The following is a 17,579-nucleotide window of genomic DNA, read 5'->3' as shown; positions in this document are numbered from 1 at the left end:
CAACGTTACTCAAAATAATTGCGATGTAAATTACTCAATTCCAATCAAGGGCAGTTTTTTTTGATATTATATCCAAAATAAACAATGCCATATATCTTCCACAGATGTTACTCTTATGATATTTTAAGAATTTGAGTTTTGGGGGTTGTTTATTTTTTTGTTTTTTACTTTTCACTCTATATATTAGAAATAATTTATATCTGATAGATTCAGAGTACTAGTGATTCTTCCCAAGATTACTTTGCTTTTTGTGTTGGGTTTGTATCTTAGCCAAGTATTCAATAATGGAATATTCAAGGTGCTTGTATACAAGTACTCTCTATCAGAAATACTTACGTATATATCATGTATATATCATATATACACATACACACACACACAATGGAATATTACTATTATAAAAAAGAATGAAATAATGCCATTTGCAGCAACATGGGTGGACCTAGAGATTACCATATTAAGTGAAGTAAATCAGAGAAAGACAAATATCATATGATATCACTTATATGTGGAATCTAAAAGAAAAGATACAAATTTTATTTACAAACCAAAAACAGACTCATGGACATAGAAAACAAACTATGGTTACCAAAGGGAAAAGGGCGGGATGCGGGGGATAAATTAGGAGTTTGGGATTAACAGATACACATTACTATATATAAAAGAGATAAACAACAGGGACCTACTATATAGCCCAGGGAACTATATTCAGTTTCTTATAATGTATAATGGAAAAAAATCTGGAAAATAATATGTTTGTGTATAACTGAATGGCTTTGCTGTACACCTGAAACCAACATTGTATATCAACTACATTTCTGTATAGCACAGGGAACTATATTCAATATCTTGTAATAACCTGTAATGAAAAAATATGAAAACAAATATATATGTGAATATGTATGACTTAAACATTATGCAGTACACCAGAAGTTGATAGAATACTGTAAACAGACAATTAAAAAAAAGGAAGAAAAATAAATTACACTTCAATTAAAAATTTAAAAAAAGAAATTCTTGCACATTTAAAATAGCATACAGAATTAAACATAACCATATCAACAGTAAACAGTACACAGAGCAAAAGTATTGATCATTTCCTGAAATCTGCGCCTCTATGAGGGTTAGCTTTTATTTTGGCAGAGTTTTATGTACTCTTTGTAGCCTTATCTCTAGAAGGAAGTTCTTTGCCTTTTCACAGGTTTTTGGTATAGCCATTTATCTTTAATATGTGTTATTAGGTGAATTAATTCTTTAAGTTATTGTTATCCTTCTGTCATTTGCATTTGGGGTAGTGCAAGGTTTACTAGAAACAGGTTTAATTGGTGTTTGGTTGAAAGATAATAGAACAAAGATTCTGTTAAATATAGATTATATTATAGTCTGCATTCTGTTATACTACTTCAAGTGTAATTAATATTTAGCTAGTATCTAGAGAATTGTAGGGTATGGCTAATGGCCTTTGGCTGTGGAAAATAAAGAAATTAAAACCTTTCATAATAGTATCAGTTTATTATAAAATTTAATTAAGTCAATTTAATATCTTTAGTTACTTTCCTTCCCTTTAATTTTTCACAACTCTTCCCTTCACTTGCTGTGGGATAGTGTCAGGATGCTACTTCAGCTGTTCCCTGACTACAGGTTTTGTCATTGATCAGTTTTTTTCAACAGTGGTTTTGCCACTGGTTTTTTTCCTATCATTAAAGGAAAAAAAAAAATTGGTGAATCAAGAGTTAAGGCTTATCCAGTCACTGCTTCTTGGATATACTGTTACTTCCAGTCATTGAATATTTCTTCATTTTTAACTTAACTACAGTTTTCAAACTGTAAGAATACATGAGTATTCATTATTCATTTCTCAATTTCCAAAAACTTTTTAAATAGCCAATCAAAAATATTGGGGAACAGTCAGCTTATAGATAACATACATGATACTAAATTTTCTATTGAACAGTTCAAGTGGATAATTTATGGGAAATTATATATTATCTCATACTGTTGTGTAAATCTTAAGAAAACCTCACCAAATCAATTGAAATTGTGCCTGGGAAGAGGAATTCTCTTTTTTTATGTGACAAATTATATGCCTCTGACTCTAGTTAGAAATAATTTATAATGAAAATTGTGATGCTTAGAGTAAAAAGTGTACTTTACAAAGACAGTGGTCAGAAGCAAAGCTATACCAGAAGCCCAAAAAGAAAGTTACTATGGTTGGATATGATATTTAGCAATAAATATTTAGGAAACCATGTCAAATTGGGAAATTTACTAATTCTATGATTTTCATCTTCTGATGAGATATGACAAACCATTGCTGGTATTAAATTCTAGGAGTAAGTTATTACTCCTGAATAGTAACCGAACTATACTTTTTTTTAATATTTTGTTTTATTTTTTAAATTTTTTGTTGTGTTTTCTTTTGTTTGGGGGGGTGGTAATTATGTGTATTTATTTATTTAAACAGAAGTACTGGGGATTGAGCCCAGGACCTCGTACATGTTAAGCACACACTCTACCACTGAGCTATACCCTCCCTTCAGAACTATACTTTTTTAGTATTTAAACATTTTTCATAACATAATCAAAGTTTATTTTTCATAAGAGTCATTTCCGTTTTAGGTTTGTATCCTTGTACAGAGGTCCGTGTCATACATACAAAGTCCAAAGACTTAATGAGTCGACATCCTATAAATTCTGTATTCAAGCTTGTAATGAAGCAGGGGAGGGTCCTCTCTCCCAAGAATATATTTTCACTACTCCAAAATCTGTCCCAGCTGCCTTGAAAGGTAAGATATACATCCTTAAGTTATTTTCAGTGTATTTTCATCAAGTACTTTATTTGTACTATTATTAAAATTTTATCCTGTATGTGTCCAACATTTAAATTATAAGAAGGAAATTATATAGACAAGCCTACCTTCTGGGAGTTTCACTTAATAATAATAGCTGTTGTATCTGGCACACTGATAGTCAGACAAGTGCTGTTTTGTTTTTATCACTGATCTTTTAATAATCTAACTTAAGTAGACAGCCTGGTTTTCTAATAGGTTCATTTGCTATTTTCACTATTGTTACTTTAAAAAGATCACAATTCTGGTTCTTTTGAATTGTTGCTGTTTCATTCATTTGGATTTCAGGGAAAGAACCAGGTCATCTGTTGAGCAAAACATAAATAAATACTTAGCTAACTTGAATTTTTAAATCAAATTTACACATATGTTTGTATATACATATATCTTTAAAATTAATTTCAGCAGGATTCTTATTTTAAAAAGACCCTGGTCGGTACTGCACTTAGTGCATTTAGCCCCAAAAAATAAAATTTCTTACCCTTTGAGGACAAATCACAAAGACTGCTAGTACAGTGTCCTGGATCATATACTTTAATGTATCATTTGTTAAGCAGATCCATATTTAGTAAGAGTGTTCTTGAATAGTCTTTCTAATAATGTTGATGCATTTCACTGAGTTATTTTTCTGTTCCTTTATCTGGTTAAGTGTCTCTTAGCCTTAAGAAGATTGCTGATTTTAACACCTTTGTACCCCACTGTTGAGTGAACAGTAGTATGTGGTAAAGCAGCTAGGGGTATTTTTCAACTCATTCTCTTAGATTTCTTAAATTATAAAATTTCATGTTCAGTTATGCTCTTTGAAGTACCATAAACAAAGTTTTAGGACTACCATTGGCTTTTTAGCTCAGTGAAAATAGTGCTTACCCTGACATATCTTTTAATCAGTCTGGTCATTGTAGCACTTACAGATAATAAGGCCTGGAGATTTTAAGAGTGAGACATTGACCATTTCTCTGCAAATTTCAAAAATTCACTGATACTTATTTCAAGTTTATAACTGGGTTTTAAAATCTGTTGATTTTGGCTAAAACAAGTGTCTTGTGTCAAGTTAAAATTCAAGTAAAGCATATTTTATTTATATGTATTCTCTACAGCCCCCAAAATAGAGAAAGTAAATGATCACATTTGTGAAATTACATGGGAGTGTCTACAGCCAATGAAAGGTGATCCAGTTATTTACAGTCTTCAAGTTATGGTGGGAAAAGATTCAGAATTCAAACAGGTATGTGCCAAGATACAATTCTATAGATACATATTTTTACCTTTTTCACTTTTATGTATTTTCAATGCAAGATTTGACTACCTTTATGTTCCTAATTCAAAAATATTTGTTCACTGCTTACTATGTTCCAGAGATTAGTAACTACATAGTATCTCAGGATTCATAATCTTTTGGGTGTGAACTGCACTTAGAGTATTTATTCATTTGACAAGTATTTATTGAACTTTGTGCCAGGCACTCAGAATACAGCACTGAACAAATAGTCCTTGCCTCCATGCAGCTTACATTCCAGGAGAAAAAGAGATAAAGCAAATAAACACATTAGTGTATCATGTGTTTGATAGTGATAATCACAACTGATAAAAACCTGGATAAAAGGAATAGGGAGTACTAGGGCAAGGCATAGTTAGTACTGTTTCATACAGAGCAGTCAGGTGACATTTGAACACAGACCCAAAGGAAGTGAATAGAAGAGTGTTTCAAGAAGAAGAAACAGTAGGTGCAAAGGCCCTGAGGTATTTAATGGGCAACAAGAAGGCCAGTATGGCTTCTTGTGACTAGTGGAACGAGGACAGAAGCAGAGAGACCATTGAGGAGGCTTTTACAAGGATAGTAATAGTCATAGTTATAATGCAGTGTTGCAAATATGACAACAGACACAGTTATTACAGAAGCCTAGAGGAAGTATCATCACCTTCCTGGCTGAGAAATTTCAGATAGGTTCCTGGCAGAGGGTGAATAAGCAATGAAGTATGGAGCTGGCAGTGTTCATTGTAACTTTTATACAGAAGCTTTTATGTAACTCAGAAGCTTTATTTCTATAAGCATTTCATCTGCTTCTCTCTTTTGCTGTCAACCTTCTGGAATTTGAGGGCTTTTAGATGGGTTGTTTTCATTTTATCTTGTTTTCATCTTATCTTGTATTTTCTTTAATCACTAGAGAAATCAGTCATTCATCTGTTTTATTTCACTCTAGTGCTGTTATAACTATTAATATTTTTCAATACAGGTATAATATTTTTCTTTCAAGTTTTGCTAGGTATGGAAGCATAATTTCTTAATTGAAATTACAAAAGGCCCCAGAGACATTAAATTTGGCATGTGATTGTTTTTCTTTATTAAGCCATCTGCAAATTGACATGATAATTAGATTTGAATATAATTTACAGATAAGCAGGTTTCCTTCCAAGGAAGAAGCAAAGTTAATATTAAAGAAAATGTAATTATATTACATGTTTAAAGGCAGTAGGGACCCCATATTTGAGTAGTGTATGAATTTTAATAAACATATCACTACATGAAACAGCAGTGTTAATTCTAATTTAGTTTAAAAGCTAAATTAACCCTATCATCACCCTTACTTTACATTGTAAGCATACTGTAAAACTTAAACTGATTTCCTTAGAACTTCATCATATATATGCTCATCTAAATCTCTGAAATGTTGATAAAATTTTACAATTTATTGACAAGTTATATTCCAGAAGTTTGAAGGTCAATTTTTAGGAGTTCAATTTTATTCATGGAATTTAATATTTTACTTAAAATTTACTTCATATTCAAAACACATGTATTAAATACTACACATAAAGAATTTGGAGGGGCTACATTATTTTTAAGTTACTGTTGTGATTTCAAGAGAGTTGTTTGCCTTTATACAGCAGACAGATGAGTTTCTTAATGAATAGATATTTTTAAAATATCACTTAAAGATGCAAGCAGTGATACTCACTAGCTTCCATGTCAAAAATAATTCTAAAACTAGCCAGATTCGACATAGATTTTCTGCCCAGCCTTCACAGATGATTCTTTTTCTAATGTCTTCCTATCAGATTTACAAAGGTCCTGACTCTTCATTCCGGTATTCAAGCCTTCAGCTGAACTGTGAATATCGTTTCCGTGTGTGTGCCATTCGCCAGTGCCAAGACCCTGTGGGGCATCAGGACCTCGTAGGTCCCTACAGCACAACAGTGCTCTTCATCTCTCAGAGGACGGACCCACCAGCTAGCACCAACAGAGACACTGTGGAAAGCACGAGGACCCGGCGGGCACTTAGTGACGAGCAGTGTGCAGCCGTCATCCTTGTGCTGTTTGCTTTCTTTTCCATTCTGATTGCCTTTATCATTCAGTACTTTGTAATCAAGTGAGAATATATTTTTAATACTGTATTACATTTTATTTTGTCATGTACTAAAATTATTTCTGTATTGCTTTTACAAAAACAGTGACATTTAGCACTGGCATTGAGACTATAGTACATCATTTTTGCCATTTTCAATGCTTATATTGTTAGGTAGAGGCTGGCACCTTATTAGAATGAAAGCCACAGAAATAGCAATTTTTGAATTTTTATTTGGTTGGGGCTCTTTTTTTTCTCTTTTTCTCTTTTTTCTTTCTTTTTTTTCTCTTTTTTCTTTCTTTTTTTACTCTTTTTCCTTTCTTTTTTTTTTTTTTTGACACGGCTTCTTGTGAAACAAACTTTCTAAGAGGCAACAACATATAATTGATATTTTGACCAGTCAGCATGAGTGTAACAGTGACGACCTGATCTGTTTGTTTTAAAGATTATTACCTAGTGAAAATTGCAGAACGATTAAAATTTACACTAACATGCTACATAAAAATGTTAAAAGTATGATGCTGTGAAAGCAATCTAGTGCTATATTTCTACCTCCTCATTTGTCTTAATTATTTGGTAAGTGGGATTATGATGAATAACTGGAGGGGCTTAGCAAACAAAAACTGGATAAAAGAATATGCATGGAAAAAAGAAGCGTTTTGTTTGATAAATGTGGAGTTCTTCATTACAGGTATATATTCATGAATTCACAGAGAAGTCATTTAAAGAAAGCACAGTTTACTTGGCCTAAAAATATTTTAATGTTTACTCAAAAAATACATCTTCAGGTCTTGAGAATATGGAAAAGAACGGAGGGCTTTTTAGATAGTTACTTTTTTAAAGTAATCATAATCAATTCTGAATTTCAAATCCTATTTAATTTGGTTTTGTGAGCCTTTGAACTATATGTATGGGTATAAGGACATGCACATACATATATGGCTTTATATATATCAAGTGTAGAAATATATATATAGACACACACACACTCTCTCTTACTCCATCTATCTGGTATAGGCTAATTTTGAAAAACTCCCATAAGTTTTGCTGCTTCTCCTGTAACTACTGCCATCACCATCAGAATTCATAATCAAACCTAACCTTTTTGTTTGGGGCACCAAATCTGAAGACAAAATTAATTTGCACCAGTAAACTTCGAGCTGCTTTCTTTCTTGAAAAACTAATGTTTAATGTAATGTCTGTTTGGATACCGTTCCAGTTGTTGATTGCATGTGGTTAATGTTGCATTTGAGCACTTTGCAATTGCATAATTCATTAATGTTTTGTGAGCTTGCATTTGTGAGTTATCAGATGATCAGATTGAATTTTGTCAGGTATCACATTGTACATCTGGCACAGATGTCCATGACTGCCAGTAATAATACAGTCTGTAATGAAACTATCTAAAATTCTTGTTTTATCACATCTGTTATCTGTAAAACACTTGTAACTAGCCTTTTTAATTTATTATTTGAATTTTAGGATAGTGTATCACTAATTTTAGTTGCTGAGGTTAGCATTTTAGTGATTACTAAGCACTTCTGTCAGTCTTTGAAAAAAGGACATATGTTTTGTGCTTTGAAGATCTCTGAAGAATTTCTCTTATATTAGAATGGGCATGTATTGTAATTGTTTTATGTCAGATGATCTGTGCTGTAGAAAAAAACATTAACCTTTGTTCAAAAAAGAAATGGATAAACTTGGCCTTCCCAAGTGGTTAAGAATGATCTGTCACTATAAAATACTGTATGTTTACATTTTATTTAAATTTAATCTCTTATGTATAGGCTGATGACTTTCCCCCAGAACAACAGTGATTGAGATTGTTTTCTAGAACTTCTTAAAAGTGCCACATTTGGCAGTACAAATGAGTTTGAGTGTAATAGCCCAGAGATTTCTATATAGTTGAATGTCTAAAATGGTAAAATGTGCCACTATGGCAGTTACAGTGGCTTATGTTTTTCATAGTAACTCAAATGAACTCCTATTTTTGATAGTAAATGTCATTTAATAGTGTACTTGCCATTTGAGCCTCACTGCAAAATTAGTGCAGAGGAGAAAACAATTTTTAATGTAATCTTGACTTTACCTCATATACTGTACATTCCAAAAACTCTAAACTTTTTAAAGATTATAAATACACTACCAAACATATCACCTTAAAATTGTATAAGGTTGAACTTCATACAAATGAAAAAATATAATCTCATAAAAATACATAAACTATGTAGCAAAAGTATCTTTAAAATCCATGGAAAATAAAAGTTGTATCATTCTTTTTTGAGATTTGTTTATTGTATTCATATACATTAATTATTTGCTGCCTCTTGGAAAATGAAATGTTAAGGTCTCCCCTCTTGCAGCTGACTTACAACAACTTTCCCAAAATGTTTTAATCTTCAATATGAAAGGATCTATATTCAAGAATGTCAAGTTTTATTCTAGTGACCTGACTTTGTGGAATTCATTAGATACCTTGCTGCTTTTATGTATATATAAAGAATAAGGATGAGGTAAACATCCCATTGAAAAGAAACTCTCTGACCTCTCCTCACCTATCCTGCATTCTCCACCTACTTATTATTTTCTTTCTCCCACCTACAGGGGCCCAGAACCTTCCTGTCACCTGCCCTGCCGTCTTCCCCCAGGTTTGCCCTCCACTGAACAGGTCAACATTCCCTCCTACTTAAACCATGCAAGGAAGTTCTCAGCTGTACCCGGACTTTCAATGTTGCCTCTCACCCCGTTAAAATTTCTGTTCCATAGACCTCATCCAGGGATACATTGCTTTTTAAAATCCAAGTGGATCTTTCATTGCCACAACTGTAGTCACCACATAAAGATCTAAAATGTTATCCCAGGGAAGAGGAGACACTATGGATGTAGGAGCATCACTCCGTGGGAGCAACCAAGTTGGAGTCCAGCCTTGAGAAGAACATGATACTGATTTACAATGGTGCACATCACCTCATTTTTTTTCCTATTGGTTGGAAATAGGAAATGTTACATACTGTGCTTGAGCATTCTGTGGGTTGGTTTCCAACACAAGTATCTTCTCACAAGCAGCTTCTCTGAAGAGGATTCCATGTGTATGGTGGCTCAGTTAGGCAAACAGACTGCAAAAGGAAGTGGGTCCCCAAAACCTAAAACCAGTCATCCTACAGTCTAATCAATCACCTACCTTCAATATAGGTGATGATAGTGCCTCAGGTTTCTTAACTCTTTTTAAATATTCCATTTTCACATACAGTTTTAGGATAATGCATATGCTCTTCATTCGTTATTTTCTCCCTGATATTCTTAAAAGGGAAGTTGAGAGAAGAACTAAGATTTTAATAGTTATGATCATCAAACATTCAGTGTCTGGAGTGGTGCCTTCAAATGTTTAGATACTGTAAGGACTATTCTTCATCTTATATAATAAACAGGATGCTGTGGGAAATTTGCCAAGAGAAAAGTTTCAAAACGATAGATTTTGAAGCCACATGACCCATTCAAATCATAATAGCATCTATTGACCACACAGTATGTGCTGGTATTATGTTCAGGGCTTCACCCTAGTTATCCCATATAATCCTCTTAATTGCTCTATTAAGTATAAACTAAAGCACATAGAAAAGCATCTGCCAAAGATCACATGGCTAACAAGTGATGGAGCTGAGATTTGAGACCACGTGATTGGTCTGGTGTCCCCTGCCCACCCCCCACCATCCTCTGCTATCTCCCGGAGAACTCCTGAATTCTAGGAAGGAAATCAAAATAATAATTGACTTTAATATTGCATTTATGATAGCCTTTATTATTATTGAGTAGTTCCTGTATGACAGGCATTGTGTTAAATACTTCCTCATATCCAAAACAACCCACAGCCCCCTAAGGACTGAACAGAAGCAAGTCAGACAAGGAGAATCTGGTACAAGCATATTAGACTAAATGTGAAGCTCCAATTTCTTTCCTCTATAATTTTATCCTTTGATACTTAAGATTCCCATTTTGAGCCTCCACTCTGTCCTGGAAATAACCCATTCTCTTAAATACTCATTCATCCACAAATGAGACAAGCTAACATGTTTAAAGGGGGAATATAGCTACAATGTGGATGAAGCTCAAAAACATGCTAAGGGAAAGAAGCTAGACACAGCAGATCATACATCGTATGACTCTATTCATAGGAAATATGGAGGCTAGGTAAAGACAGAAAGATGAGTGGTTGCAAGGAGCTGGAGAGAGGAGGAAATGGGAAGAAAGTGCTTAATGTGTATGAGGTTTTGAGGGGAAATGTTTTAGAACTTGATAGAGGCAGGTGGCCACTCCACAACATTGCGAATGCACTAAATACCACTGAAATACTCACTTCAAAATGGTTAGTTTTATGTGAGTGTTCACCTCAATTTCCAAAAGGGACTATAAGACAGACCTGAAGACCAACATACAGATAGCACAGGACTAGAGAATCCTGGACATCATTAAGTCAATAAGATAAACTTAGCTCATCATTAAATCCATGCTTCTGAGGACACGGACCGACTTCTCACTTCCTTTCCAAACTTCCCAGACTGCCTTGGGTGTTCCCACCTCTTGTGGTTGGGCTGTGCCTGGTTCACAACCGAATCTTTTATGGATGTCTTTGATAGCTAGTAAATGACTTGGCCTGCCCAGGCCTAAGTTAACAGCTCTAACTGACTCCTAACACTTCTAGGATGACCCGCTTGTCTTGGAGAAGAAATTATATTTGACAGTTCTGCATTTTATCAATGACAGCAGCTATACAGTAAGACTGTTCATGTAAAGCAGTACAAGGCCTTTTTCCTCACAGCCTATATTCTCAACAGCAATCTAGAAAACAACATTTGAGAAAAATTAGTGTATTAGCTGCTCACGTGCTAATACTAATAAAATTAATGTATGATTCTCTACATTTTATTCAGACCATTAAAACCAGCATGAAGTTTAGTATCCAGTCATGCTATAAAAAAAACTTGGAGTCCATTCATATAAATATGGCTCAAAATGACCTCAGAGGGGTGAAGAGTATAAAACTGCAAAGGGTCCAGAGAGTACACATTTCCAGAAAAAGCACACACAGTTTATGACAATATCATTAACAGTTACTTCTTTTAAAGGGACACCTAATTATAAAAGATACTGTAAGTAAATTAGTATGGTACTGCCATTCATTTGGGAAAACAAAAATAGAAAAACTCTGAAAAAGCTCAATGAGAGGGGGACCAACTGCACTATATGATAAAGCCTCGATAACTGATAATACCAGCAGGAAATAATAAAGGAATAGATTAGAAAGCCCAGAGTCCCAAGTACATACAGCAATTTAGTGCTTAATAAAGCTGACACCTCAAGTCAATGGAGTAAAAATGAACAATTCTATAAATGATATTGGTACAACTGGGTAGCCACCTAAAAATTAAAGTTGGATCCATATCTCATACACAGCTTACATCAGAATGAAGTCCAAATGAATAAAAAAAAGTTAAATGTAAACAATGAAACAATAAACTAGAAGATGGGAGATAATCCTTTTATAATCTTGGAGTGGTGGTGGCCTTTTAAGTCACACCTCAACATATAGAGGCCACAAAAGGAAAGAATCATTTTAATGTCATAATAATAAAAACTTTTGTACAGCAGTTTAAAAAGAGTTACAGCAAATGGCAAACAGGGAAAAAATACTGGCACTCATCCCAGAAAAGGGTTAATCTAATTTCTCTAATACAGGAAAATGCAATAAATTCTGAACTATGGAGACAAAAGGACTAATAACAGAGTACAAAAACAAGCAAAGGATACAGACAGTTCATAGAAAAGGATATACAAGGGGGGAGGGTGTAGCTCAAGTGACAGAGCACATGTTCAGCATGCATGAGGTCCTGGGTTCAATCCCCAGTGCCTCCTCTAATAGTAAATAAATAAGGAAACCTAATTACCTCCCCCCACCAAAAAATAAATGAATGAATAAAAGGTTATACAAAGAATTCAAACATATGACAAGATGCTCGATCTCACACACAAGAGAAATGCAAAGTAAAACACAGAAAAGCCATTTTTCACTTTCATCGGCAAAAATGTAAAACTGATCACACATTATGTTGGTAACACTATAGAAAAACAAGACACACCCCTGTGAAGAGAAATTACACGCTACACAGGCTCTTTGATCAGGCAAATCCACTGACAAATATTTATCCTACAGATCTAATCACCCACTGTGATGTGGGACAACACTATTCACTGCAGACCTGTTTGTAACAGCGAAAGACTGGAAGTCACCTAAATGAGAAACAATGGGAAACTGGTGCAATAAACTGCACACTCAATGCAATGGAATACTATGCAGCTGTAGCAAAAAGATGACGGTAGCCTTCTATTTACTGATCTGGAGGGAACGCCAAGATACATCATTAAGTTAAAAAACAAAGCAGAATAATGCTGTCTCTCCGGTCAGGTGTCCTATTCTCCACGTCTCCTGGACCCAGGCCAGACAGGTAAGTGAATGAGTCTTCAGATGATGCCAGCCCCGCTGTCTCCCAGCCTTTGGGTCCTGGCAGCTGAGGACCCAGACATCATGGAGCGGACACCAACCCTCCCTCAATTCCTGATTCACAGAATTAGCAAATAAAATGGTTGTTTTAAGCCACAGAGTGGTCAGAGATTATGTAGCAGTAGTTACTGGAACACCTGATTCAAATTCCTAATACACAGTCCTTGGCCAAATAAAGGTTCTCCTCCTTCAGGGCATTCCCCACCCACCCCACCCTCTTTCAACTGAGGCTGAAAAGAGGCCAGGTGACGTCTTTTCACCAATGAAACGTGAGCAGAAAAGACACTCGTCCCTGTATTCGCTGGGATTCAGTCAGGAAAACAGATGCGACGCTAGTTATTCAACACGATACTCAACACAGATCATTCAACTTTGGGCATAGGGTAGCAAGTGTTAGAAGACTGAAAAAGCAATCAGATGACACTAGGCTGACATAGAGGTAATAACCATACTAAAAAGCTGCCACTTTGGGAGTTGGGAGCAAAGGGAAGATGCTGAGGGTTTCCAGCCTAAAAGGTGGTATGAGAAGCCACAGTAACACCGGGAGTGAGACCCCTGGGGTAGAGCTGCTGCCTGGCTGCTGCTGGGGGGCTTCTGTTTGTGCCCAAAGGAGCTGGAGACTGGAACCCATGCTGCTGGGAGGGCACAGGGCAGAGAGGAAGGAGCAGGTGCCTTCTCCGATCCCTGGTCTCCAGCACCCCCACTCACAAGCCTAAGGCAGGCAAGGCGAGCAGCTGACAGAATCCCAGAAGGGAGGGTTTAGAGCCCAGACACAACAGCTGAAAGCATCCCCGGTTCCGTGGGAGCATTTAAGAGGTGGCCTCTATTGTCTCTCTTCCCCTGCCTCAGAGATTATGGGAGCATCTGCTCTCATGGAGATGCCATGTGATCAAAGCAGCCTTGGAACTGGAGGAACAGTGAGCCATCAAGGGGAGACAGCTGCTCTGGACCGTCCCCCAGGCTCGAGGCAGGCTGCGGGAGCAAGAAAGCTAGGGACGGATGGGGAGAGGAACCTCTCTCCTCTCCTCCGCGCTGACCCGCGCTCCCCCTGCAGACCTGGCCAGGTTACTGTGGCCCCGCCCCCAGGCACCTGCGCAGGTGTGAGGGGCTGGACGTAGGGGCAGCTCCCTAGGGAGGCGAAAGTGAGCGGTAAGACCCTCCTCAACCGTATGTGTCAGCGGTGTTGGGAGGCAACAAGAGCTCTGGGAGCATCGGGGACACACTCTCATCCCGCTGAGGGGCTTGGGAAGTGTGACCTGGAAAGAATGACATTTTAGGTGACCTTGAAGGGCAAATGGGTTGGGCTCTTGACACAGAGAGAAGGAAGGAGAGCCAACAGCAGGAGCCAAGACATGAGGGCCAGAAAGCATAAGATTTGGCCAGAGATGGGGGGTGGTTTCAACCCAAGGATAAACTCCTCCTTCTCTTGTTATCATCATGATCAATAAGAACTAACAGTTATAGAGGGCTCGCTATGTGCCAGACACCACGCTAAGGAGTTTGTGTTGTCTCACTGGAACAACGCAGTGAGACGGGTCCTGGTGTCAGCAGCCCTATTTACAGACAAGGAATAGGCGACTCAGAGGCACTAAGTGAGTTGCCCAAGTTCACATACTAAGCGGTAGACCTTGCCCGTGGGGGGACTTCTGCATCCACACTCTTCATCACTCTGTTCAGGGTTCCCTGAGGAAACACCCCACCCTGACCCCGGCATGGAAGATGGGGGATTCCCCACCAACAAACTCGCTTCTGTCTCCGTTTCATCCCCCAGAAATGGAGTGAGAACACTCATAGTCCTAGCTCCTGAGACAGAAAGCTACACCCAAGGGGCCCCCTTAAAGGGTAGAAATAATCAACAATAACCCTGTCCCCCTAGAAGATGAATATCGTGCCAAGGATGCCCAGAAATCTCTCCTTGTTACTTTATGCAAGTACTCCTTATTGTGGGTGCGTGGCCACTGTGGTGTCTTCCGACCGGCCTCCACAGAGGTCTGAAGGGCAGATGGTGTTTGTTCAAACTTGGAAGGAGGGGAGGTGGGAACAGATGACTCAGGGGGAGCACTTGGAGGTCTTTCCACATGTTGCAATTCAAGTCAGTTGCATCATACACAATGGTTATAGTGTTTTTTATTTTCACCTTCCAGAACACTCTGAGATTTCTGCTACTACAGAGCAGAGAGACTTAAGGCTTACATCTCCCCCACCTCCTTAACTTTGAGGGTGGCGCCACACTCAAAGCAGCGACGGCCCAGTTCTCCAAACCTAAATGTGACGGCATCCAGGCAGCTAAGTGTGTCTCTGTGGCTGATGGCTGCAGAAGATGCCACCAACCCCCTGATGGCAGAAAGGGCATGTGAGGGATGCTTAAACTGGGCCCAGGGTGAGCCACTGTCTTGTGGGAGGAAGATGGTCATTTTTGACCATGGACTGTCAACTGGGGCCAGAAGAGGGTCCTGGAATCTCCAGGAGGGTATTTCCAGGTCCTATACCCTCCTCTCAGGGCCTTGCTCCCTGTCCACCGCTGCCCTTGATCACTGTTGCCATGGTGAGCCTGTCTCTCTCTCTCTCCAGAGAAATGGAGACCAAAAGAAAACTGCTAAAGCAACAGTTGCAGAGTAATAGGAATCTGCGTAGTCCCCAAGTCTTGCCTGAATTTGCTCTGTCATGCCCCTGCTCTGCAAAGAGAAACCCAGGAAAGCCTGAGGCCCCGGGTCCTTGCAGTCGTCGAGCGCTGAAGGTGAGATTTGGCCAGAACTGGCCCCTGGTCTTCTCTGCCACGGGCTAGCTTTGCCATTTCAGTGTTGGATTAAATAAGATGCCGCTTACTGGCTCCTGGAGTCTCAAGGCACCAGCAGGCTGTGCCGAGGAAGGAGGGGCTGGGCATGCAGCCCACGGCCACCTTGAGAGTGAGGAGGGCCGTGGGGAGCGTGCATGGTGTGGGCCGTTCCACCAGGGCAGCTGCTCCTCAGCCTGGATTCCATGGCCTGTGGGGGTAGGGGGAGCCTAGAGGGACCAGATCTTCCCCTTTTGCAAGACAAGCTGGCATTCCAGAACTCGAGGTGAAAAGTCCCAACTGTATAAGGTGGGCTCAAGGTGTTATGAGATGTGGGTCATTTGCTGTGCAAACTCGCTTTCAACTTCTTCACATCCTGCTCTTCAGTGGAGAAAAAAGTGTAAAACCGATGGAGTTTTTGCAAGTTTCAACAAGTACATGGAAAATTACGGTGTATCTCAATGCCCTTTACAACCTTACTTCCGTATCCTTCCATTTGTCCACAAAAGCTGGTTTCTGGAATTTGAGCTGAAAGACACTTTCCTTGCAAAGCTGATCACACCAAGCACTCCTAAGGTTGGTCGTGCTAGGGTCTACACAGCAGTACAGAGGTCGTGCCCACGGCCCTGGGACGCAGACAGTATTTCCACTTCCTGGCTGCATGACCTGAGGCAGCTTCTCTGGGCCTTGGTCTTCTCCTCCATAAAATGGATGTACTCAAAAGTCTGTTGTCAAAAACTCAGTGAGTTGCCATCTGCAGGTACTCAGAACAGCACCTTGCACACAGCACATGTTAGCTTTAGTTTTCTTCAGAACATCCCAGCCTGGGAGAAAGTGAGCTAGAAAGACAAAGGGTGGAAGTCAGAGACTGGGAGGGCTGCAATTGAGATGAAGGAGGGCTCCCAGGTCCTGGTAATGATAAAGTGTAAGGGATGTCCACAGGAGCCACTGCCTGAGATGGGGTGGAGGACAAGACCACTGACAGAAGAGGCAGAGAAATGGTGTCAGGGTGTAAACTTCATCAAGAGAAGTGCTTGAGAGAATGAGGGTCAGGCATCAAAATTCTCCAGAATGAGGATGAGTGATGCGGGAGGGGTGGAGAGGGCAGGGTGTGCGAAGTTAGATTCAAAGCTCGGTTTCAGGATGGCTGGGAACAGCAACGCTGAGGAAGGTGGTTGACGGGTACCCTTCCTCCAAGCCCGTAACTCTGCTGCCTGAGAGAGAGGACTGGGGGAAGCCAGCCCTAGGGCAAAGCCTCGTTTCCGTTTCGGAAAGAGGAAGGGAATCTTGGGAAAAGAAGATGAGGATTTAAACCACAGTAGGATGGATAGAAAAACTGCTAGCCCTGTGTCCACCTACAGAGATAAAGAAAAAAAAAAAAACCCTCAGTCCCAAAGACATGAACGTTAAATGGAAAGCACAGCCCCAAACACATCCTGAGCCCTCAGTCTCACCTACTGTCATTAAAATAATAATGAATTGACTTATAAATCAGTTTTAGTCTTTTCCCCAGAATTTTAGTTCTTTCTGGTGTTGGACAATGCTCTCTGCTTTATCAAGTTTACAAAACGTTTTGTACCTAGGAACAATGTAACACACGTTTTGGTGCTCAAATGTACACATAAAAAAAGTCATGAGAGCCTTGAAATCATTCGATCAACTCCAAATTCGAGAATTTACAGAAGAGGAGAACCGGGCTGGGCGAGCTGGGAAAGACCACTCCATTCTAAGCCACGACCGGAACTCGGGAGGGGCTCTAGATTCTGGTCTAAGCTCCTCTCCTATATCGCAGCACCTTCCAACTGTTAGGACCAGGGCGCAGTAACCAGCTAAGGTCCCTCAGAAGGTCCCCCTCTGAACCTGACTGACAAAGGCGCCCGCGCTCCGCTCTAGTAACCAGCTTGGCTGGGGTTCAGAAATCGCTTCCCGCGACGGGACAGGGCCCTTGCTCTGCGGCCGCCTTGCCTCCTGCGTTCGGTTCGTGGGGAGGGAAGCGCCCTGTAATACGAGCAGCCTGGGAGTGGGCGCGGGGCCGGGGCGGGCCGGGAGGTGGCCCG

General features: G+C 39.1%; 1 protein-coding gene across 5 annotated transcripts in view; it reads left to right on the top strand.

Annotated features, from left to right (window-relative positions):
• FNDC3A (fibronectin type III domain containing 3A) overlaps nt 1–8,477 on the top strand; it is a 145,749-nt gene extending 137,272 nt beyond the window's left edge. For all 5 annotated transcript variants that reach the window (XM_072976219.1, XM_031684554.2, XM_072976221.1 and 2 more), the window contains 3 exons: nt 2,620–2,786; nt 3,947–4,074; nt 5,907–8,477. In XM_072976219.1, coding sequence (XP_072832320.1) covers nt 2,620–2,786; nt 3,947–4,074; nt 5,907–6,221 — 610 coding nt within the window. In that variant the 3' untranslated portion in view covers nt 6,222–8,477. The remainder of the gene's footprint in view (nt 1–2,619; nt 2,787–3,946; nt 4,075–5,906) is intronic.
• The last annotated feature ends 9,102 nt before the right edge of the window (nt 8,478–17,579 follow it).

This window comes from Vicugna pacos, chromosome 14, assembly GCF_048564905.1.
Source record: "Vicugna pacos chromosome 14, VicPac4, whole genome shotgun sequence".
Lineage (NCBI taxonomy): Eukaryota > Metazoa > Chordata > Mammalia > Artiodactyla > Camelidae > Vicugna > Vicugna pacos.
This window is presented reverse-complemented; position numbering and strand designations above follow the sequence as displayed.